This window comes from Melitaea cinxia, chromosome 10 (genome assembly GCF_905220565.1).
Source record: "Melitaea cinxia chromosome 10, ilMelCinx1.1, whole genome shotgun sequence".
Taxonomy (NCBI): domain Eukaryota; kingdom Metazoa; phylum Arthropoda; class Insecta; order Lepidoptera; family Nymphalidae; genus Melitaea; species Melitaea cinxia.
In genome coordinates, this window is record NC_059403.1 from 11,077,240 (window position 1) to 11,103,601 (window position 26,362).

At 33.7% G+C, this 26,362-nt stretch overlaps 2 protein-coding genes across 2 annotated transcripts in view; one reads left to right on the forward strand and one right to left on the reverse strand.

Moving 5' to 3' along the window:
- Positions 1 to 20,611, reverse strand: part of LOC123657419 (putative inorganic phosphate cotransporter) — a 44,005-nt gene extending 23,394 nt beyond the window's left edge. The window contains exon 1 of the mRNA XM_045592966.1: positions 20,593 to 20,611. Within this exon, the coding sequence (XP_045448922.1) occupies positions 20,593 to 20,611 (19 nt within the window). The remainder of the gene's footprint in view (positions 1 to 20,592) is intronic.
- Position 20,612: 1 nt separating this feature from the next.
- On the forward strand, positions 20,613 to 25,994 carry LOC123657420 (ionotropic receptor 75a-like). The gene is made up of 11 exons (XM_045592967.1): positions 20,613 to 20,760; positions 20,838 to 21,007; positions 21,668 to 21,848; positions 22,463 to 22,655; positions 22,851 to 23,023; positions 23,185 to 23,423; positions 23,978 to 24,077; positions 24,258 to 24,445; positions 24,579 to 24,686; positions 25,197 to 25,363; positions 25,748 to 25,994. The coding sequence occupies exons 1-11, from the start codon at positions 20,613 to 20,615 to the stop codon at positions 25,992 to 25,994; spliced, it is 1,914 nt and encodes a 637-aa protein (XP_045448923.1).
- Positions 25,995 to 26,362: the final 368 nt, after the last annotated feature.

Here is a 26,362-nt window from a genome sequence, read left to right on the forward strand (position 1 = left end):
TCCATACAACGATATTCAACGGATCAAAGTTTATGATATATTATTCTTTTTAACCGACTTCAAAAACGGAGAAGGTTACTCAATTCGACCGTATAATATTAAATATATATGTAATATATATCTGTATGTTCGGGGATAACTTCGTCGTTTATGAACCGATTTTGATAATTCTTTTTTTGTTGGAAAGGAGATATTCCAAGTGGAAGAAAACCAGGATCTTATAATGGAATACTAGAGAAATCGAGGGAAACCCTCGAAAATCGTAGTAACGACTAGTGGGTTTGTTAATTTTTTACCCGACTGCCAAGGAAGGGTTATGTTTTTCGCGCGTATCTTGTATGTATGTATATTTGTATGTAATATTCTTTACTACCTTATATTTCCTGAACCACTGAACGGATTTACATAATTGAGGTATCTTTAGGTTCGTCTTAGCTGCCCAAGTGTTCTTAGATAGGTGACATTAAACAAAAATCAAACATGGCGGCTGCGCGAAGCCATTGTATTTAATGAAAAAAAATTTTTTTTTCCCGAATACTACAATATGGGTATCAAATTGAAGGGCACAATACAAGAATTTTAAAAAGGTATATTATGTTTATTTCGTCTACTTACGTTGTATTACTTGTCGATATAATTTAAGTCGGTTTTTTTTCCGTTTGTGAGCAAACACAATTATTCACAATCGAATTCCACTACATTTATGACAAATTTCTATTCGAAATTGTGAATCTTAAAGTTGAAATTTTGTAACTGAGAGGAAATATGGTTATAAGACCTATTCTATCTTCTGCTGCCAAAGTATATTTGTATATCCGTCAAATAGCGTTATCCACAACTGGGGAAACAGACCCTTATGTCCCTAAATACGTGTGCTCTTGTTACTGTATTTACCTACGTGAGATCGTTTTTATAATGGTCTAAGATCCGAACCTAAATCGATCCTCAACGAGCCGATAAAAGAAGGAACAAACTTTATAATAAATTTAGTATATTAGATGATTAAATGATATTAAAAATGGGTATAAGTTTGTAATTATTAATATATATATATATATATATATATATATATATATATATATATATATATATATATATATATATATATATATATAATACAATAGTCAGTCCGGGTTTTTTTTAGGCAACCCATTTTTAATATATCATCTAATATACTAAATTTATTATAAAGTATATTTCATTCTATTATCAGCTCGGTGAGGATCGACTTAGGTTCGGAGTTTCTACTATAACATGTGAATGTTATTCAGATACGTTACAATTTAAATAAATGTCGAGCTGTTAAATATTTTTTATAAAATTTTCCTTAAATTTTAAACATATAATTTTACGTAATTATATCGAGGCAAAAAGTTTAAATAACTATTACCACGTTAAAGATGTCTAAAACGACAGTTGTGGTCGCAAATCGCACGGATCTTGGTCACGACAAGCAGTGTATTTTAAAACACTAAAATAAACCGACAGTTTTAAGCTCTAGCTCTGGAAAATTCCACTTATCAAGTAAAGATCGAACTATGCCACAACAGTGTGATATATTAACTTGTAGAAGTACCTATTTTATGTTTAAATTGCAACTGAAGTCTTTTGCGATGATGACATCTTTGCTGGCGGTTAACTGGCCATATATATAAATTTATAACAATACTATTAAAAGGAAAAAAGAAGTTACCTATATATAGTACCAACAAATATCCAATGTAGATAGATCACCACATCTAATAATCTTTTAACATTCAAGGTATGTTACATGTATGGTATGTACTTTATGTGCGTATTATAAGTGAGAGAAATTTTATAAAAAAAAACGATTTTATTATTTCTTTATATTTGTGAGGTTATACATTAAAAACTGTACTGTGTGGCTACGGTACTAAAGAATTTAGCCAACCCCTCTCTTCCCGTGGGTGTCGTAAGAGGCGACTAAGGGATAACACAGTTCCGCTACCACCTTGGAACTTAAAAAGCCGACCGGTGGCGGGATAACCATCCAACTGCTGGCTTTGAAATACACAGGCCGAAGACGGGCAGCAGCGTCTTCGGTGCGACAAAGCCAGCCCTGCGGTCACCAACCCGCCTGCCCAGCGTGGTGACTATGGGCAAAACACATAAGTTCACGTTATTTTTGGCGTAAACTTATGGAGGCCTATGTCCAGCAGTGGACTGTATAGGCTGTAATGATGATGATGACATTAAAAACTTCTCTTTTAAATATAATAAAGCTTGAAGCTTAATATTTGAAACTGATTTTAAAATTTTTGGAAAATGAGTAAAACCATTTCTTACTTAATATTTTGTTTAGCGAGTACTACGGCAACAACGCACACATCTGCTTCAGAATTATAATTGCATCTAATTTGTATAGTATAGGTTCAATATCTCTATATATATAAGGACCTCTTCCGGACAAGAAATTTGAATGTGTGACCATAGGGTCCTCGTTAGGCTGTCATGTTGGGTTTTGTTTCGGCTGACTCGTTAGACTCTGCCACGCAAAGCCCTGTTGTTCTTTGTTTATATCACAACGCTTAACTTTCCAAAATTAAATCAGATTATACCCGTATTTAAAGGTAATATTCTAAAAATTGCAATTTGGTTTGCATAAAAAAATACACATGATATTTTGGTACGTCTGTGTGGGGGAAGGGGAAGGGGGTATTCTAAAACTTCACAACATAATATATCATCAAAGGGAGGTTGGAAGTTAAAAATTTGCTGAAACACATCACGTTATTGATGGACGACATCGAATTCATCTGTAGTTCCCACTTCAGTTACTTTCGTTTTATATACCCTGCATAAATGGCCTCTCCTTACTACTCATTACATTGAATCATGATTTAAATCAAGTAGTACTGTAAATATAAATCATTAAAACTTCAACGACTTTATCTGAATTATTTTTTTAGTTGGGCACTTGGGCTCCATTAAGTAACTACTGCGAAACGAGAAAATACAATTATTTTTTTACGTTGGGGTTTCCCACTTAGATTCAACTTACAATTAGAGTCCAATTAGTAAATATACCGGTTACATTTTTTTTATTGGGGTTCCCCACAGCAGTTCCACTCAGTGCCAAGATAGAATATACCGACCTAACGTTAATTCATTTATGTGTTGGCTTTCTAGTCTGGGTTCTGAGTGGGTTCTCGTAGGAATCTTCTACTGATCAAAAGCCCTCTTGTTACACAACGAGGGCATACACTGGGCGATCCTCCAGTAATTACTAGTCGAGCTAATTCACTTAGAAAATACGCAAACTCTTAATAAATTTTATACAAGGCTTTAAGTATTACGCCAGTGCTGTAACTGCCTACTTACACATTTAATCAAGGACTTATGATCTATTTGAATATGATAGAATTATAAAAATATTCTTTATTTAATAACTTCCTTCCGAAGCAAATACTACAACAAAAACCGGACAACACGTTCATGAGATTTTTTTATGAGTAAATTTATTTTTGTTTTTGTTTTTTTTGAATGCACAACCGATTTATATGCAAATAAAATCTAGTTTAGTATTTTACAGTTACGCAAGTAATTTAATTAAAAACTCGATCAGTCATAGCGCATATGATATGACTATTGTAATAAATGATGTTATGTTACGTTATGATTTTGTAACACGCTTTAAAACCACATTATTTACGGCTCTCACATAATTAAAGAAAAACATTGTGTGTCTTATTGACCGTTTATCTGTTCCGAGGTTTTAGTTTCGATTCCATACTCGAATCATTTACATATGTATCATTGAAGTAAAAGTTCTTTACCCATGCTTGACGTGGTGAGTAAGCTGGTGAATGCGTGATGGGAACGTTACGAAAAGTGTTATAGGGCGAGGCGAACGGAAGTTGAGAGGGAAAATAAGTTAGTGAATATAGAATGAAAAAGAGTTACGTTTCTTAAGTTTAACTTCAGTCGTGTGGTCACTCAACACTCGTTTTTATTATTATTAATTTCGTTATGACGCAACTTTATTTTGCCAACTAATATTTCTGTCATAGTAAACTATCTCATAGTAAACTAACTTGTGCCCGATTTAGTTTTTAAAACAGAAAGTCTCAGAACAAAATCAATATAAAACATGATGATCAGTTGTACGAAATTTTATATTTAATTTAATCTCTTTTACGTAATAATTTGCAAAATTTCTTAAACGGGTAGTTTGTAATAGAAAATAAATGAGTTATTGTACCAAGGAGTAGTACCTATCCTTTAAATACACACCATATATCATTATACATTTACGTTTCGTCATTTAAAAAATCCCAATATTTAAAAATACATTATGAGCTAATTTTAAAACGTGACCTTTAAGCGTCACTTGAGGATAAAGTTTTCTTTATTTACAAATGGTAGAGTTAGTAGAAACTAGTCAAAGAAATTATTTACAAAAAAATGTTTTGTGTTTTAATCGCTTACAATGAACACAAGCGGCTTCAAGGAAGGGTTACTGGTATGGCTGCATAACCCAACCCACCGGAAAGGGAAATCGCCAAAGTTACAGACCAAGTGGGACGGTCCATACAAAGTGGTTACCCGACTGAATGATGTGACTTACAGGATTCAAAAGCAACCAAGAGGGACATTCAAAGTGGTACACATAGACCGTCTGGCGCGTTACCATGGCAGTAACAACGATGCTCGGGACGAGCATCTCTAAGAGGGGAGTTGTGTTACGAACACACAAAGAAACTAGCGCCATCTAGCGGCAACCATTGAAACCACGCAAAAACAGAGACCGCATGGAACTCTCTACTCAATACTAGATGGCGTTAGAGGAACAACTGTGGAACTATATAGAAGTATAGTCTCGAAAACCAGGTACATGCGCGAACTTTCCAGAATGGTCTGGGCCTCGTCTCCGCCGATATAAATAGCCGCAGCGAGGCGAGCGAGTTCAGTTCAGTTTGAGCGATCTTCGAGGCGACTTCAAGAGTGAAAACTAGTGATCAAGAGTGGTACCAGCGAAACCTACGACATTGGCTACGACATAGGACATTGTTAGTGCTTAGTGTTTAAACCTAGTGTTTTGTGTTGGACCTAGTGCTTGTGAATAAAGATTTGAAAAGAGTCAGCAGGTCTTTCTCTCCAAATCCTTCGAACCCTAACACGTAACAACTGGTGTCGGAAGTGAGATTTGGAGATGCCATTGACTCCGAGAGAAGACTTCAAGGACTTCAAGGGCGTCAGGACCAGGCACAACGAGCTGCGGAGGCCACACCTACTGGGGACCAAGCTCCGCCCACCGTGGACCAAGCCCCGCCCACTGGCCACGCCTATCAAGCCCCCGCACATTGACCACGCCCCTCTGACCCCACCCACTCGGGCTCAGGCCCCACCCACTCGGGCTCAGGCCCCGCCCACTCGGACGCAGGCCCCGCCTACTCAGGCTCAGGCCCCGCCCACTTTGTCTCAAGCCCCGCCCACTGGATCCGCCCACCTTACCACGCCCACCAGCGACACCGTAGCTTCTACAGACTCTCAAGTGGCTCTTCAATTAGGAAGTTTAATTAAATTAATGGAGCTGCAAAGGGCTGAAATTCGTGTTTTGCAAGAATCGCAAGAGCAACAAAAGGCTAAAATTCGTGGTGCTTTGCAAGAATTACAAGAGCAAACAAGTTTCAAATTGCAAGAATCACAAGAGCAACAAAAGGCTGAAATTCGTGGTGCTATGCAAGAATTACAAGAGCAAACAAGTTTAAAATTCCAAGAATTACAAGAGCAACAAAAAGAGCTCCAAGAAAAAACGCTTTGGGCTGTAAAAGATGTTAGTGACGCGGTGACTAAGCTTCGAAAAGATGTCGACGTAGTGGAAGAACGAGTTACCGGGTTAGGATTGGATGTTGAAAATGTGAAAACCGGCCTCACTGAATTACAGAACGTCAAGTAGCTCGATGGATTGAGCAGCTTCAGGAGTACGACTTCAAGGTGGAACACCGCAGCGGAAAGATGCATGGGAATGCCGATGCACTCTCACGAAGGCCGTGTTCGGAAGACTGCAAACATTGTGTTAAGCAAGAATCTAATGAAGTAACATTAAAGCTAACAAGAACAAGTCCTTTGGGTATCTGGGAGAGTGATGCTATGAGGGAAGCTCAAGAAAGAGATGACGACATTCGGCACATCATCACATGGAAGAAACGGGGTGACGTAAAACCAATCTGGAGTGAGGTTGCAGCCACTGGCGCTGTCACTAAGGCGTACTGGGCTCAATGGGATAGTCTGATACTTCAAAACGGAATACTCTACCGGAAATGGGAGAAGACTAACGGCAGAGAGTTCCACCTTCAGATAATTGTCCCAAGAACGAGAGCACCACATGTTCTCCGTGAAATACATGATGGCGTATCAGGAGGTCATCTAGGTGTCAAGAGGAGGTTAACAAAAGTGCGAGAACGATTCTACTGATTGCATTGTCGAGATGATGTACAGGATTGGTGCCGCTAATGTACTACTTGCGCTGCTGTAAAAGGACCACAGACCAGGAGCCGTGGGAATCTGCGGTTGTATAACGTCGGTGCACCGTGAGAACGAATTGCAGTTGACGTAGCGGGGCCATTTCCTGTAACGGAATCGGGAAACAAGTATTTTATGGTCGTCATGGACTACTTCACCAAATGGCTCGAAGTGTTCGCCATACCAAACCAAGAAGCTACAACAGTCGCTTCTAAGTTAGTCGAAGAAGTGATATGTCGCTTTGGCGTGCCTCTAGAAATCCATCCGATCAGGGCAGGAACTTCGAATCGCAAGTATTCCAGGAAGTGTGCAGAATTTTGGGCATGCATAAGACGAGGACCACCGCGTACCATCCACAGTCTGGTGGAATGGTTGAGAGATTTAACCAGACTCTTGAGAGGCATTTGGCGAAATTGGTAGACGACAAACAAAAAGATTGGGACAAGTATATACCACTCTTCCTTCTGTCGTACCGAACCGCAGAGCATGAGAGCATAAAAGCTACCCCGGCGTATGTCAATTACGGTAGAGAATTACGAAGACCAGTAGACCTATTGACTGGAGGGGCACCGGAGGGACCAAATACCGTACAAGACTATGTCAGCGATTTAAGGGAAAAAATGTGCTATATACACGCCTTGGTTCGGGAAAATGGGTTACATTCAAGTGAGAACATGAAAACCAGATACGACCGGAAATCGAACACGAGCGGAAGGGTCACTGGTGTGGCTGCATAACCCAACCCGCCGGAAAGGGAAATCGCCAAAGTTGCAGACCAAGTGGGCCGGTCCATACAAAGTGGTTACCCGACTGAATGATGTGACATACAGGATTCAAAAGCAACCAAGAGGGACATTCAAAGTGGTATACATAGACCGTCTGGCGCGTTATCATGGCAGTAACAACGATGCTCGGGACGAGCATCTCTAAGAGGGGAGTTGTGTTACGAACACACAAAGAAACTAGCGCCATATAGCGGCAACCATTGAAACCACGCAAAGACAGAGACCGCATGGAACTCTCTACTCAATACTAGATGGCGTTAGAGGAACAACTGTGGAACTATATAGAAGTATAGTCTCGAAAACCGGGTACATGCGCGAACTTTCTAGAATGGTCTGGGCCTCGTCTCGGCCGATATAAATAGGCGCAGCGAGGCGAGCGAGACAATTCAGTTTGAGCGATCTTCGAGGCGACTTCAAGAGTGAAAACTAGTGATCAAGAGTGGTACCAGCGAAACCTACGACATTGGCTACGACTGAGGACATCGTGAGTTCTTAGTTTTTTGAACTTAGTGCTTACAGAAGGAAGAGTGGTATATACTTGTCCCAATCTTTTTGTTTGTCGTCTACCAATTTCGCCAAATGCCTCTCAAGGGTCTGGTTAAATCTCTGAACCATTCCATCAGACTGTGGATGGTACGCGGTGGTCCTCGTCTTATGCATGCCCAAAATTCTGCACACTTCCTGGAATACTTACTTATTCGCAGAGCATGAAGGCCAAGAAGTTTTTAGAGCGCTACGCGAATATCTTCTCCAGTCACGAAGGGGACCCTGGAAGAACGTCGGTGGTCCAGCACAGGACACATACCGGAAGCGAGAGACCAATTCGTCAACGAGCAAGACGGATACCAATCGCGAAGGAAAAAGAAGTTGAAAGCCTTTTGGAGGACATAAGAAGGAATAAGATTATTGAACCGTCTGCAAGTCCGTGGTGCTCAACTGTTGTATTAGTGAAAAAGAAAGATGGTAGCACGAGATTTTGTGTGGACTATAGGCGTCTCAATGATGTCTCTAAGAAGGACAGTTACCCGTTACCTCGAATTGACGACACTTTGGATACCTTGAGTGGCATGAAATGGTTCTCAACCCTAGATCTAAAATCTGGATACTGGCAGGTGGAAATTCATCCAAAAGACAAGGAGAAGACAGCTTTCTCGACCGGTAAAGATAAAAAAAATCACAAAGATACCTCTAAACATATCTTTTAACGAATACAAAGCAATGATACGTATATATATATATATATATATATATATATATATATAACACGCAACATTTATACTCTTTCGTGTGTATTATCTTTTCAGATTATTTATTATGAATAAATTATCTTGACTAGCCCGCTGGCGCAGTTTGTAGTGACTCTCTATAGTGCTTTCTGCTCCGAGGATTGTGGGTTCGATTCCCTTCCCGAGTTTGGGTGTAATATAAATATTTATTTATATATTAAATATGTATTACGTATAAATATGTTTATCAAAAAAAATATATGTAGCTATACCAGTCGGCTGTTACCTATAACACATGCATTAAGTTGCTTACTTTAGAAACAGACCACCGTGTGTGTATTCTGTAGATACGAGTATATTCATTATTATAATATAGTGTACATTGTCGTTCGATCTTCGTTTTTACATTTCACGGTCACAATATATTCTTTGTAGTTTGTATTCTACAATATTTCTATAGGAAACCGAAAAACAATCACTTATTCCTATAAATATGGTGTTGCAAAACAATACCATTGTTTGTTGCAACGTGACGTTTCGTTACGAGTAAACCGATAATTCGAGAAAAAGGCTCTCATTATTTAATTATTTTCTTATGAAATAAATACTCAAAATTTAAGAATTAATTGGATCAATATCTAACAATATTAATTTGTATAATAAGCGGAAAGTAAATTAAGGCTACATATCATTAACTGCAGGTGTTTTTCCGATCTAAGGACTAAAGTATTACGACTCTATATTATGATAGTGTTTTATATATTGGTTAGTTTTCCACTACAAATTTTATATTTTATTAATCTTTATTGTTTATTTTCATGTACCTATTTACTGATTGATATTTTAATATGGTTTCTTAAATACTTTACCGATTAATATAATAGTTACAATATTATATCTTTTCCTAGTTATAATCTTTATCTATACATCTATACAAATAAATAAAATTGGAGTGTCTGTTTGAAATATTAAAATAACCGCTTTTTACTAAATGCATATGTATATATATATATTATACACGGTACATATACCATATACCAAAATAACATTTCTTTAGAATTTTTGTCTGTCTGTCTGTTTGTTCCGGATAATCTCGAAAATGGCTGAACCTATTTTAACGGGACTTTCATTGGCAGATAGCTGATGTAATAAGGAGTTACTTTAGGCTACTTTTATTTTAGAAATTTATTTATTTCGTAACTTTGCGAACTGAACAATATTTTTTTTAATTCCACGCTAGCTGTCCCTATTAACTAGCTGACCCAGTAAACATTATTCTATCATACAAATAGGGACACCATTATCACCTAGGGTCAAATAAAAAAAGAGGTTTCAATCAATTTTCAGACTTACCAAATAGGTACGGAAAAAAAATCACACGAGATTTTTATATAGGTATTAGATAAATGCCAATTACCTTTCGTCAAGTTGTAGCTTGAGGACGACTTAACCGATTTCATTCGTTTTTTTTAAGTTTTATAATAAGCTGTAGAATGTTGTTATGGAATAAAAAATTAAGTAAAGTGTAAAATTTGTTTTCACAAAGATTATTTCAACTTCACGCGTGTGACAATTTGCAAAAGGACAACGTCTGTCTGGTTAGGTAGCTAGTTATAAAATTACCTCGTTATTATAAATTTTTTTTACTACTCAACAATAAATTTCAAAATTGCTAACTCTATTGTTAAGTTATTAATGATTGGGTCGAATAATGGCTTGAGGATTTTCTATGTTAAATTACCAAATAAAACGTGTACTTGAATTTTTTGTTGACGTCAGATTGTGATTTATTTCAACGGTCTACTTTCATCCGTATCGCAATAACCTACATTTTCAATGCAGCGTCAATAAGAATCAAATATAATAGATAAAACAAAACGCCGAAATGTGTACGATAACTTCCAAACGACTGCACTTCAGCACTTCACAATTTAATAAATAAATAAATAAACACGTTAAACAGACCACGGTAAACATGTGTATGGCCAATACAAATGTATACCATGTACGGGGATCGAACCCGTAACCGCCAGCACAACAGCCGCAATTCAGCGCTGTGATCGCTGCGCCAGTCTTCTGTCAGTACAAACTTTGTATGAAATAATATTTAAAAAAAAATCGATGTATAAATATGCGGTAAGAAGTTTTAGTAGAACTTAATAAAAATAAAATCCTCTCCTACACAAACATCTAAAAACTTGACGCAAAATCGTAATAGTAGGTACCTTAAAACTATGCAAATATTTTAGATATTGAAATCTACTTTGAGTTTTTTGTGTAAAAGAATTAGATTATTAAAATAGTTAATTAAAAATTAAACTAAAAAATAATAATGTTTTTAAAAATTCCGCAATGTAGGTACTACATATAATAATATACTATTTTTTTATTGTAAAGGAGGATACATTCTAGGCTAGGGCAAGAATTGTATCGATTTTCATTTAAATATTTCAGTTTCTATTCTTTTAATAAATATGGCTTCTTTGATAGTTTAATAAAAATTTCAAGCAATACTTTATTGTAAATCCAATTTTCGATACTCAAAATTTTACGTAACATTTTACGTAAAATTCTATTTTAATATTATTAGTAACAAAATAATTATTAACGACCATCCCATGTATCCTATTACTCGATCATTACATTCCACTACCACGCGTCAAATAAAATTGTGTATGGAGAGAGGTCATTGACACGCGTACACAAGAAAAATATGATTTCCACGATACAACCCGAGTAGAAATTTTTTCGTCTTCCTTAGAAGGACCGGACCAGGCATGCCTGATCAGGACTAGATAAGGCATGTAACGCAGATGATTGGTCTGGACCTGATCAGAATGAGATGAGATTTCCTGATCTGGACCTGATCAGGAAATCTCATCTCATCCTGATCAGCGGGTTCGGTTCGGTACTTTTAAAAAACACGAATGTATATTTTTGAAAAAATTGTTTAACAAAAAAAAAGCGAATTGATATAAATATGTATTAACATAATTATTATAATATTTATTTCCGTTTATTTTTTCCAATGTATTATTTATTTATGTTTTTACTTTAAATATTAATTATTCTTATGTTATTAATTAATTAATATTATTAATTAAATTTTATTTATTAACTTCTAATGATTAACTACTAACTACTATTTCCTATTACTTACGACTGCTCCACTGTGTAGAAATGGACTCCCTGCTAGATTGTCCTGATAACTGTATATATACTAAGTGCGCTTAAAAACATTAATAGCGCGATTCAGGCTCAGTTCGCGTCATTTCTTTCAGGCCATCCTGATCTGGACCGGACCAGGTCCTGATCCAGTATGCCTTACCATACTTGGTAAGATTTTACATCAGGCTAGCCTTGTCTGGACCGGACCTGGTCCTGATTCAGTATGCCTTACCATACTTGATTATATTTTACATCAGGCTATCCTTGTCTGGACCGGACCTGGTCCTGATCCACTATGCCTTACCATACTTGATTATATTTTATATCAGGCTATCTTTGTCTGGACCGGACCTGGTCCTGATAGAGCTAGCCGGATCATCAATTTGTATAAATTATCTATTTAAAAATTAAGAATAAAATTGACATATATAAGTACATATATACCTATACCTATTATAAACATTGAATAGCTATTTTTTAAAATATTTTCCCTTAGTCCAATCTCTTCTCCTTGTATAATTTATATCTCTTTTTGCTAAAACAATTAATTTTGAAGGTACTTTTTATTAATATTACCTATTAATTTTATTATTTGTACGTTGTTTCGAACATATTATGTGTAAAAACTACGAATAAATAGTAAAATAATATTAAAATATATTTTAATGATAATCAAACAGGTATGCATTTAATTATAATAATAGTAATAATAATCCGAAAAATATTTACGCGCATAATTAAAATTGAGTTTAAAATATTTTTGTTTAACAGTTTATTATAAAAAATTTAACACAACGAATAAGCTACATGCATATGACTAGCACCATGAACAGTATTAAAAGAATGTTAATAAGTAATTAAAACTACTTAAGTAGGTAATTTGTATTGAAAATATTCGAATATATTTTTTCGTTTACTTATGTATTTATAAGTCCTTCTTGTATGTCCTAATGTTGTCCGATAGAGAATCTTTTTAGCGTTAAGTTATATTAAAAATGTATTCTTGCAATAAATAAATAAATTAAAATAAAGTAATCAGGTAATTTCAATTGTAAACACGAACTTTTTAGTATGCGTATATGAACGTAATAAAAATAGGTTAATTTTCAGTGTAAGTCGGCCACTAGCTCCGTTTACATAGTAAATAAGAAATAGTGTGGTGTTACTGTGGTGTTGGTTACACCCAACATAACGATAAATTTAAACTATTTAGATCAAATCGTTTAGGTATGGGCTTAGCCCGCATACGATTATACTGTTCGCTATGTATGCCTATGCCTGTGCTGTACGCCTTTCACTGGCGGATTTTTTAACGCTACTCTCATTTAATTAATAAAATAGAAAATAATTATAAATATAACAAAAATACATCATTATAAAATAGCTTTTATACGGAAATCTAATTACTTTAAATGATATGAATTTTTGCTTGAGTGATAGCGCCCGTGATTATTTTACTTTCAATTTTTAAACTGTATCGAAAGTGTCTCATGCTCACTGCAAACGCATCAAATTTGTATAAAATATTTTATTATTTTATCTCGCTGAGTAAATGCTCGCTAATTACTATTACAAAATATAATTAAAAACATGCTTATTATTGTTGTAAAAATATGTTGTTATCATGTACACTTGATAGCGATCGTTACTCATAGTAGGGAATATATCCGCCAACCCGCAATGGAGCAGCGTGGTGGATTAAGTTCTGATCCTTCTCCTACATGGGGAAAGAGGCCTATGCCCAGTAGTGGGATATTACAGGCTGAAGGGTATGCTTATTAAGTTGATATTTAGATATAACATGGGATTTAAAATAAAATTAAGATACAGTATTTTTTCACATACTATATATACGTATTAATTGTGCCCTGCGATTTTACCCGCGTTTATTTAGAAAAAGAAAGGTACTGAAATAATATAGCATATCCAACACAAAAAGAATTTTGCAATTCGAAACAGTAGTTCGACAAACAAACAAACTCTTCATCTTTATAATATTAGTATACATAAAATAATAATTACAATGTTTTCGTCTAAGGCTTATCAATCTAGGGTAACCTTGTTATTAATCAAAATGAAATGATAACGTCGTAACTAACACATGTAATTATGCATAACAGAAGTAAATCAATCGTCCGTAGGTTTCCATTATTTTATAGTAAATGACCCGCAGGAACGAAAGTAACCGACCATAGCCCATAGAATTAGCAAGTTGTAGTGGCAGTGGGCTGGTCATCTGTGTCGCAGGACCGATGGCCGTTGGAGTAGACGGGTCCTGGAGTGGAGACCGCGTCTTGTCTTGGCAAACGCAGTGTGGGACATCCTCCGGCCCGTTGGACCGACGATCTACGTAAGATTGCCGGTGTTGGATGAGGATTGCGGAAAACCGGGATGTCTGGCGCGAACTTGGGAAGGCCTGTGTCCAGCAGTGGACTGCCATAGGCTGAAGTGATGACCCGCAGGATTTGGTAGTAAGTAGTAACTGTAATCCTTTGTAATTTAAACTTCTTATACGTATACACATGCCAGACAGAAAAAAATATTTAAAAAAAGTAATCTAACTAACAGATTAAATAACAAGTAGAGTCTTCAAAAAACTTTTTTCGCTCTACTTTTTGAGTTAACTAGTCGACTTTTTATGTTTTAGAAACTATTTTTTGATTAAGTCTTCGGTGCAATCGCAATCTGTATGCAGTGGGTAATTGGTATTTCCATCAACTCTATAATGGCAGTAGGCGCGGCAGACAGCCTGGCTACCGCGCTCATACTTTACGACTACTACTAATGGCTCCGTAAGGTAACTTGAATGTAACGTTTTAGTTATTTCACTTAAGTTTTTGATTGTACAAGATTAATATTTTTATTTGCTAGTTTTTTTAATCAGTCAAAAGAATACAGTTTCATTCCTTAGAATTTCACTCGCAATTATATTTATATCTATTACATAATTAATATCTAATCATTTCTGCAATTCTGCCATTGTTAGTTGTTGTGGTCTGTAGAAAATATTACTAGTAAAAATTTACGTTTCTAATATTGTGATACAACTATTAAAATCTTTTATATAATTTACCAAGAGAAATATAATGCAAAGTATACATTAATATAAAAATTATAAATTTATAGATTAAACAAACAAAACCATTATAGGCAACACTTATCCTAACAATAGGTATTGGTACTGCGAGTTTAAAAAAGGAACATTTTATTTCCGTATTCTAAAATAAATTTGCCTTCGTCCATCGTTGCTTTTTTACACAAAGAAAAAAAATGAGGTCGCAACACTAAGGCACTATTTTTTATCTGTTAATGAATTATATTAATAAAAAAATAAGAATTGTTGAATAAGAAATATCAAGGAAGTGACTTATATAAAGACAGGATAATTATTGAGCTTATTGCAAGTCTCAACGTATCACAGAAGCCTTGATTTCTACGTGCTCCCAAAATCAATACAAATGACTAACAAAACCAATATAAAACTTTTATATTTATTTCCGTATTCGTAAATTTGGTATCGTTTGAGGAGTTTCCCTTTTATACTTACCTATACATTAAAATACTTCAAAGATATATTATATACCTATTGAGATTAAGATAAGAATATTGATGATTTTAAAGTAATTCCGTAAACATTATTTGTTTATTTTAAAAAGTTCAGTCTGTCAGTTCAGTCTCTTGCAGTCCACTGCTAGACATAGGCCTCCCCAATTTTTAAAAGTTAATATAGATATATTAGTACAGAATGGAATAAAGTAAAATAGAATACTACAACAGAATTTAAAAAGAAAAACAGGACGAGACAGAAAGAAACAAAACAGAATAGCATAGAATAAAAATAATATAAATTTTTGTTTCAGTTGCATACAGATACAAAGTCAAAAAGAATTTGTAAGAGAAAAAGGAATAAATATCACGTAGTAAGTGTGAGTAAAAAAATGGGTTCAAAATGATGTTAAGTTGGTGACAACTAAATTTGTCTTGAGTGTCTGTCTTTGCGGGTCTCCTTACTGTGCCTCAGAGAGTACGTTAAGCTGTCACCTAATAGCGATGATGATAAAGAATATATCCGCCAACATGCGGTGGGGCAGCGTTGTGGATTAAGCTACAAACCTTCTTCTACATAGAGGAAGAGGCATAAAAGGATATATATCTTGGAGTGTGATGTTATAGGCTGAATCAATTAAAAAATCTTAAAAACAAAAAGAGAAAAATATTATTTTTTAATGATAAAAAAACTTATTTACAAACAAATGGAATGCAATGATTACGTTGCGAAGGTCACAGTACGCTAGAGTATTTGCGATTGTGTTATAAAATAAAGTTTCTTTCATTTTTTGCGATAATATTCTATAAATTAAAACAAAGTCTGAATCATGATGATCAAGCGACTATTTTGGTTCAACATTAAAACTACTCGTATGTATATACTACCTACCTATATATATCGTATGATTCGACTTTCAGTTGCTATTACGAAAGTGCATTAACATGCACTTATATCTCATTGTTTTATCTATTTCTTAAGGTCAAGTGTATATCATATATTTTTAAATTATTATATCTACTTTTCTATAAAACTGAAATATTGTATAAATACTCTTTAACTACTGTACAAAGTGATTAAGTTTTTGTCTTAATAATTAATGAAATTAATATATTTTGTCTTAACTGAGGTAGGGCACAGCAGGTAATATCCTGGTCAAAATCTGGAGCAGCCCGACTGCAGCAGAATCTTGACCTTATGAAGGTCACAGCTAAATAATATTGCTTTAAAGCAAAGTTGTGTTCCTGTGGTGAATAAGGAGACCAGAGCTCCTGGGGGAGATTGGTGGTAAGGTCGGCAATACACTTGTGATGCTCCTTGAGTTGCAGGCGTCTATAGGCTATGGTAACCGCTTACCATTACGTGGGCCGTACGCTTGTGTGTCGACCGACAATAGGCATTATATCATACGTCATAGGTAACAATCGCTTTAACATTTCATATACACACTTACATATTACAGTACTTAACGAAATACGTAAACTGTAACGATGCAACATTATTATTTAAATTGTTAAAATTGTGTTTGCTCACAAACGAAAAAAACCGATTTCAATTACATCGACAAGTAATACAACGTAAGTAGACGAAATAACAAACGCACTAGTCGTCACTACGATTTTCGAGATTTTCCCTCGATATCTCTGGGATCCCATCATCAGATCCTGGTTTCCTTATCATGGTACCACACCTGGGATATCTCCTTTCCAACAAAAAAAGCACTATCAAAATTGGTTTATAAACGACGAAGTTATCCCCGAACATACATAATATATATACGGTCGAATTGAGTAACCTCCTTCTTTTTTGAAGTCGGTAAATAAATCATACCTAGGTAAAACAAAAATTTACTGTAAGTATAAATAAAATTTACTGGCTAGATTTTTATTGATAGTTTTTAACAGTAACGAAAAAATTTTTTTGCCTAATAGAATTCAATAGTATCTGTTCCTTTATAAAATGGGATGTTTTTTTTTTGGCACAAAGTTGTTTAATTTCTTGCTTTGCTCATATACAATAATAAATTTTAAAGAACCTCTTAAGTAAAAAGGCAGGACTTTGGGCCGCAAAATCATTTTTATATTAATAGCAGCACGACGAAAATATAAATTAGTGTAACAAAGTATTATATACCTACAAGGCATAAAAAGTAATCGTGAATCGCAACTAAAAGTGATTAATTTTTTAAGGTTTGACCAGAGCTCGGCCTTAATGAAGATACCTTAAAGTAAATCCGTTTATTGAAAGGGGGAAAAAGTCTGTGTTTCCGCAGTTGTTGACACTGTGCTGTAAGGAACCACTCAATTAGCATATTGATGCTATTCGCAATTACAAATTAACATAAAACCTTAATAAACCCACTTGATATTTCAATCTAATTATAGCTAACATATAATATGGATCTAAAAAGGTAAAGTAAGAAACGAATTTGAAGGTCGCTTCAGCCTGTAATATCCTACTACCGGGCATAGGCCTCTTTCCCCATGTAGGAGAAGGATCAGAGCTACATCCACCACGCTGCTCCAATGCGGGTTGGCGGATATATTCCCTACTATGATTAACGATCGCTATCAGGTGTACATGATAACAACCGGGACTGACGGCTTAACGTGCTCTCCGAGGCACGGTGGGGAGACCCACAAGGACTGCACAAACACCCAGACCACGGCAAACACCTGTATGGCCAATACAAATGTTTGTCATTTGAAGGTCATTTATTTATAATTTTAAAGCTATCGCATTGAGACCTTTAATGCTATCGCATTAAAATTTGTTTGTAGAATAATTGTATTTGCTCGCAAACGAAAAAAAAAAACCGACTTCAATTACATCGACAAGTAATACCTACAACGTAGGTAGACGAAATAATAGTCAAGTAAATACGCGTTATTAAAGATTACTCAAAAAGTTGTTATCAGATCTCGATGAAATTTAAATGTGACCACATGATGAATATCAGCTTTCGATTAAATTAAAATCATCAAAATCGGTACACCCAGTAAAAACTTATGCGGTATAATACAGCGTAGGTCGAAGAAAAAATAGTTAATTAAAAACGCATTATTAAGTATAACTCGAAAAGTAGATGTTAGATCACAAATAAATTTAAGTGGGACCAAGTGACACACACCACCTTTCGATTAAAAAAATTTCGTCGAAATCGACTCACCCAGTCAAAAGTTCTGAAATAATATACATAAAAAAATACAGTCGAATTGAGAACCTCCTCCTTTTTTGGAAGTCGGTTAAAAAAAGTATTTTTGATTTATATTATATATGTTACTTTAAATACGTGAACGTGCTATATATTTAAATAAGAATATGTTGTGCTGTATTTTTACGTAAAAAAAATATATATATCAAAAGAAAATACAAAAATATAACGACGTTGTTTTCGCGTATATCTACAAAATATTTTAATATCTTATTATTAAAGAAAACAATATGTAATATATCATTTCAATATTCATTATCATTCTATTGTTCCGGTTGTATGACATGGTATAGTAGGAACCAAGATAACATCACAGCAAAATTTCCTCTTTGCACTTGTCTTTCTATATTGAAATGTATGAAAATAAAATTTTTCAAAACTTACAAGATTTTCTTTCCTTTCCTAACAGTGGTGTCCATTCCGATATCGACGGGTTGTTATTTATTTTTACATTTGTTTCTACTGAACTACTGGGAAATATTAACCTCTCAATAAAATTCATATCCACTGTTCAGTTATAATATATAACAATATTGTTATTAGATTTGTATACATTTGTTTAAAACACAATCATACAAAATAATAAAATATCCTACATTGTACTTTATATAAATTATTAAATAAATTAAATAATAGTACAATAATAACAAACTCACAAACAAGACTGAACAGCACATAAAATGTTCATTATATTATATAATTTATTAATATACCAATGTATTTACTGATAAACGAATGGACAATGTTAGTAGTTCGACAATTGTTGGAAACTTTTCGATAATAATTTACGGAAAATTACCTTACTTATACCTTTTGTAAACGTAATTATGATAGCAACCATTTAAAATGTTAACGACCAAAAATTTCTTACTAATATTTACGTAAGTATTGTAAGCAATTACTCATAGGAAGATAACTGTGTCAGGGATGTCTTATCATATGCATAAATTGATTGATGGATGTTTTGACAGCTTTCAAACTTATTATTTTTTATTAGTCTCTTGCATTTCACTCCAGGGTTGTGGATTTCATTCCCGCTTCGGATTTCGGGTCTGCCTGTATACCTAAATGGATGTATATAAGAGTATATTATAAATTTTCATTTTAACTGCCCGCATATTATTGAGGTTGGACACAAGAGACAATCTTGCTCAAGATCTGGAGCAGGTCTGGGGAAATACTTCAATCTTGCAGAAGATCACAGTCAAATAAGTAGTGTTGTGTTTCTCTGGTAAGTAATGTGACCAGAGCTCCTGGGGAGGATCGGGGTAGGGTCGGCAACGCGCTTGCGACCTTCTAGTGTGTGTGTATTGACTACTGTGACCGCATACCGTCAGATGGGAACTACGCCTGTTTGCCAACCTAGTATAAAATAAATCTTCAAAAAACTTAAGTTACATCCATTAGTAGTATAACTTATTTTTTTTTTTATGTCACTAGGTCGGCAAACAAGCGTACGGCTCACCTGATGGTAAGCGATTACCGTAGCTTATAGACGCCTGCAACACCAGAAGCATCGCAAGCGCATTGCCGACCCAATCCCCAATCCCCCCAGGAGCTCTGGTCACCTTACTCACCAACAGGAACACAATACTGCTTGAAAACAGTATTATTTTGCTGTGATCTTCTGTAAGGTCGAGGTACTACCCCAGTCGGGCTGCTCCATATTTTGAGCAGGAAATTCCTGCTGTGCCCTACCTCAGTTAAGCTGTGCCCTACCTCAGTTATATTAATACTCTGCGTATATTAACTGAAGGAATTATTTTCTGACGGTTGAATTATGTTTCTTTTTATAATATTTAGTCGCTTTATCATACTATACACACACTACTATATACACATCTACTTTTATTTTATTGTGTGAGAAAGTATAACCTAAGTAGTAATAAATAATTATTTGCAATTTTACGTCCCTTGAGTGAATTTTATTTACATTATAAATTCTATTTTTAATATGAAAAATATGAAACTTACGTTAAATTCGTTCTCATGATCGAACACATTATTTATTAACTGCCTTTGAATTTCATAAAACGCCGAAGAAATCATCAAAATTGGCCAATTTATTGTGCAAACCTATTTTGATTATTTTAGGTATACGAGTATTGAGCATTCACCTATATAGCCTGGGAACTCAACGCATTTGGTATTTCATTTTAACATTACCTGAAACTTGTTTGGTCATTATGGAGAAAGTCAGTTTGTTTCTTTTTATCATATTTTTGCAATCTTCGTTTTGTTCAAAAGCGAATTTGGACGTAAACTTACTGGAGAGTGTTATAGCTAATTTAGAAAAGCCATTGTCTGTTCTTGTTGTTTCATGTTGGCCATCATGTAGGAAATGGACTACTTATTTTAAAATTAGTACGCTTTATAAATTATTCCTTTAATTCATTTTGATTATTTGACAGCTGTAAAAGTACGTCTGTATTCAGTTCTGGCTGGAAAAACCGGCGACCTACAAAACATGGTTGGATTTAGAAGACCTGACGACATATCCTTAAACTTTGTTCAAAAACAGCATCATACCTTGTTTTTAGCCGATTTAAACTGTCTTGAAGTTGTCGATTCATTAAAAAAGGTAGAACATAATATTCATTAAAGCAATTGTAGACGATGGTAAAAAAATCTAATCTTGCGAAATTTAAAAATTCAATCCTATTTAAATCAAGTGTGTCTTTTATAACTTTACAATAATAAAAAAATATGTTTTTATTTTTACTCGATAAATTTTACCTTTACCAGAACCTTTTTACTGAGTGGATCTATTTCGATGGTTGTTCGATGATTTTTAATCAAAAAGTAGTGCTTATCATATCCCATACTTTTACTCTGTGTACCGATTTTGATGATTCTTGATTCAATCGAAAACTGATATTAATTTTGTAGTCTAATTTAAATTTGATCGAGATATAGTGACTACTTTTTGAATCTTTGATAACGCGTATTTACTTAACTATTTTTACGTCTACCCGCATTGTATTATACATTGACGTATTTGAAGCGGTATTTTTTATTTGTGAGGAAAGACAAATATATCTACGTTTCATCAATATCATTCAATTAATTTTGTAGTAATAATAAATTCTAATCAATCAGAAGAATAATAACTATGATTAAAAACATAGTATTTCGACAGTTTGCTGTAAATTTAATAAACAATAACTATACCTTCGCAAAATAGACGAAACAATGTATGCTCTGTTGAAATGAGTTAATGGTGATGTAACATATTTTACAGTATGATGGTGCGAAATTATTTCGATCACCTTTTCGGTGGATATTCATCGATAAATATCGAAATACATTCCAAAATACTAGTATGATACCAGACGCCATTACTGATATGTATAATATTCTGATTGATTCTGAAGTTCTCGTTGTTCGACAAATTGAAAATGAAATTTATGAAATATACTATGGTAAGAACTTTTTTTTCAAAACACTAATAACGTTTAATTTTAACAGCAGGGCACAAATTCTTAGTCATTGTTAACTAATTTAAAACTGCTTTATTTTCTTTTCGCCATAAAAAGTAGGTAATTAAAGTAAAATTTAAATATATATTTATATAAATAATAGAGTTAATTGTTATCAGACATAATTGACATAACTATGCCAGTTAGTAACTGCGATGGTAACTGACCTATGCCTATATGGAATAGAATAACAATTGCTGAAGGTACTGATATAATTTAATTTTATAAACCGTTAATAGAAGAAAATAAAAACAATATGTCGTTTGACAAATTATAATAAGTAACTTTTCCGCAACTGCAACAGTTTTTAAAACATTTACTAAGAGTTTTATTACATGAATGTGTGTAGGTGACAGAAAGTAAGCTATGTCACAAAGACCATTGCATACAAAAACATATATTCTATCAAATAGACCATTTTATTAAGCATTGTTGAATCAACAGACTCAAATAACAAAACTGATTATGCTTAAAATATAAAAAATACCTTGCCATAATTAAAACTTAAAAAAGAAGTTGAGCTAGATCTACATCTACATTTATTATTTTATTTTTAGTTTACAAAATTGGTTTCGAAACTGAATGGAGGACAGAAATAATTGGTTACTGGAATAAAAACAGTGGTCTTCAAAAACCTGTTGCGCGTACCGAAGTAACATCGTTACGAAGAATTAATTTGGACGGTTATGAATTAAAAATTTGCTATGTGTTGACTGATAATGATAGTATCAATCATTTAGCAGATGAGGTGTAAGAAATAATTTATTATACACAACTTGATATAACAGACTTTTTTCTGTTTTGCGAAATAGTCAATACAGTTTCTGAAAATTTCTCCTTTTTTGCGTTACATTCTTAACTTTTTATTCCATAAAAACGTTTGACAAAATATACGAAAAGTAAAAACTAGAAATATACTTATTTATTGATAAAATATATTTCAAGGAACGACCACATAGATACCATAACAAAAGTTAATTTTCCCACATCAAATCAACTCTTAGATTTTCTAAACGCTAGTAGAAAATATATCTTCACTAGTACTTGGGGATATCGTAATAACAAGACTTGGAATGGGATGACGGGATATTTGGAAAGAGAAGAAGTTGACATAGGAGGTAAATATTATAGTTTTTAAAATAAATTAGAAATACCCTTACCATCATGTACATTTCTTTGATTTTAAAAACAATAATCCGCAATTTTTTTAAAGACGCCTTGTCTTAAATCCAGATAATATTTAAAAAAAAGAACATGTTTTCATTGTTTTAATTTTCAGGATCACCAATGTTTCTAACCTCAGAACGGCTATCAGTTGTTGAGTACATCTCAAGTCCGACACCAACACGCTCTAAATTCGTATTCCAAGAGCCGAAATTATCATACGAAAATAACTTGTTCATTCTGTCCTTTAAGTATTCTCTATGGTATGGCACCATTGCATTAGTATTTTTACTCTATTTGGTTATATTTTTGGTTACATTATGGGAATGGAAGAAGAGAGAACCATGTCAGAAGGTAATTTTAGCTATTATAATTAATTTAGGTTATTAATTATTAACCCAAATAAAGTTAATTTTTACGAGACCAAAAGCAGGATTTTTAATTTTCTTTATTTCAAAAATCAAATTTAACGTTATTTTTTACGTTTATTACGTTTTATTGCACAATACGTTATTGTATTGTAAATATTATATACAAATAATTTAACTGAGGTACAGCAGAGTGCTGAGTAACAGCAGGAAATATCCTGCTCAAAATCTGGAGCAGCCCGAGTGGGGAAGTACCTCGACCTCACAGAAGATCACAGTTAAATAATACAGCATTCAAGTAGTGTTGTGTTTCTGTGGTGAGTAAGGTGACCAGAGCTCTTGGAAAGATTGGAGGTAAGGGTCGACAACGATCTTGCGATACTTCTGGTGTTGAAGGCTTCTATAAGCTACGGTAATCGCCTACCGTTAGGTGAGCCATACGTTTGTTTGCTGACCTAGTTGTATAAAATATATAAAAAATAAATCAAAATTATTAATTATTAACTGATTAAATGAGTTACTGAATATTCCGATTATTAGCGTATAGAAAGTGCTGGAATTTTGAGACCAAATTTTATCGACGTTGCACTATTTACATTTGGCGCTTCTTGTCAACAAGGAAGCACGGTTGAACTAAAAGGTAAAATAAACTTTAAAACATAATGTTTAAGTATGGCAAAACATTAAAAACTTATTCAAGGATTAGAATTGACGACTAAAAGGAATTAATTCCGAGTTAAAATATGCTGAATTTTATATTGATTTTAATAATTTTTATTTTTATTACTCTTTTAACTTAATTAATTTTATCTCTATCTAGGAGCTCTTGGTCGAATGGTTCTACTGCTTCTCTTCGTGGCTTTAACCTTTCTATATATTTCATACTCAGCGAATATAGTTGCACTCCTACAGTCCAGCTCTTCACGAATTAGAACTTTGGAAGATCTATTGGGTTCAAGAATTAAATTTGGTGTTCACGATACTGTATTCAATAGATATTACTTTTCGGTAACTGTTTTTATATACATTTCTTACGTTTGTAATACTTTAAAATAATTACATATTTTTCCGATTCGTTGAAAAATATTATCATATCTCAAACGATCGAATTGAATTTAAAGAAAATAAAAATCCTATACAGACTGAAACGGAGCCAATACGTAAAGCAATCTATGAAACTAAAGTAGCTCCTCCTGGAATAACACCTAGATTCATAAGCATGGAAAAAGGAGTTAAAGAAATAAAAAAGGTATATTATGTTATTAAAGATCAGTAAGTTATTTACTTTTAATACTACGTATAATATGTGGAAACCAAAATAACAATTTGAACTAAATTTTATAATGGTTAGAATATTTAGTCCTCTGCCCAAAGGTTGCCTGGAAGAGATCGCTGTATTAGCGATAAGGCCACTTGTTGCGACTGATGCAAATTCTATTTTTATATATCATTTATAATACTGTTAAAACCTTGTATTTGCGTGCGAAAGTGTAAATAAATAAATAATTAAATATTCTGGATATTTTAACAATACCTTTTAACATCCAACTTGAGTAAATAAATTAACAGGAAGTGTTTCCTAAATACTCGTTGCTATTGAACAAATAAATTTTCGATAGTCATCCTTAAATAGTTTCCTTAATTGTTAACTAAGTACCTACGTTTATCGAATTGAAATTAATCTATTTCGTTTTACGCCAATTGGCCTTCATATAATTTAACATAAAAATTCCTTAAATAAATATATTTATCTCAATAGGGACTCTTCGCTTTTCACATGGAAACGGGTGTTGGATACAAATTCGTTGGAAAATATTTTGAAGAGGGAGAAAAATGTGGTCTTAAGGAAATACAATATTTGCGAGTGATCGACCCATGGCTTGCAGTCAGAAAGAATACACCGTTTATGGAAATGTTCAAAATCGGGTAAACAGCGAGAAATTTGAGCACCTATTATTTCTAATACTTCTATCTAAGAACTAAACATAGCTATATTATTCTTCATTGAGGTTGAAGACAGCAGGAAATATCTTGCGCAGATTTTGGAGCACACTGATTAGGAAGTACCACAACGTTACAGAAAATCGCACTTAGAAAGAAATAACAATTTACTCAAGTAGTGTTGTATTCCTGTGTTGAATAAGGTGGCTGTAGTTCTTGGGGAGGGTCATAGATAGGCTTGCAAGGGTCCATAGAGTAAGATAAACGTTTACCATCAGATGGGCCGTACCTATTCGTATATAGGTAGTATAAAAAACATTAATAATATTGTTAACACAAATTACTATAATTTCCTTGTATATTTTCAAGAACAAAACGTCTTCAAGAACATGGTCTTCAGCAGAGAGAGAATCATCTGTTGTACGAAAAACGTCCTAAGTGCATCGGAAGACAGGCTAATTTCGTGTCCGTCAGTATGGTTGACTGTTATCCGGCTTTATTATTATTAACGTATGGAGGTCTGATAGCTATTCTGCTAACTTTGCTGGAGATTTTACACCATAAAAGAATCCAAATAATAGCAACAATTAGTAGCAAAATTTTAAAAATTAAATGAACTTGGTAACATTGTTTAGAAACCGCTATATGCTTAAAATTAATATAATACGTACCTATGCACTAAGTTTTTTTAGAAATATTATTGATTAGGTAGGTAAAGAGAGGAAATTAAGTAAAATATTGATTGTTACGTAACTACATTGCATTTCTAAGTAATACACAAAAAGTAATCATATAGTGGTTGTAGTTTACGTTGTAGATGGGTTTTGCGTGTATAAAATATACACGCAAAACCTATATGATAGACATCTTTAAAACCATATTGCACATATCCGTTAATAATTTCTAAAGCCTAAATTTCGTTTGAACTTCGTTAGACAATTTGATTTTTGTTTTTTATTTTAAAGGTAGATACAAATAAATAAA

Coding starts and splice junctions, on each gene's coding strand:
- LOC123657420 (XM_045592967.1), top strand. CDS start 20,613: ATGGAGAAAGTCAGTTTGTTTCTTTTTATCATATTTTTGCAATCTTCG. Junction 20,761..20,837: donor TGTTTCATGTTGGCCATCAT/GTAGGAAATGGA, acceptor ATTATTTGACAG/CTGTAAAAGTACGTCTGTAT. Junction 25,364..25,747: donor ATGGAAATGTTCAAAATCGG/GTAAACAGCGAG, acceptor TATATTTTCAAG/AACAAAACGTCTTCAAGAAC.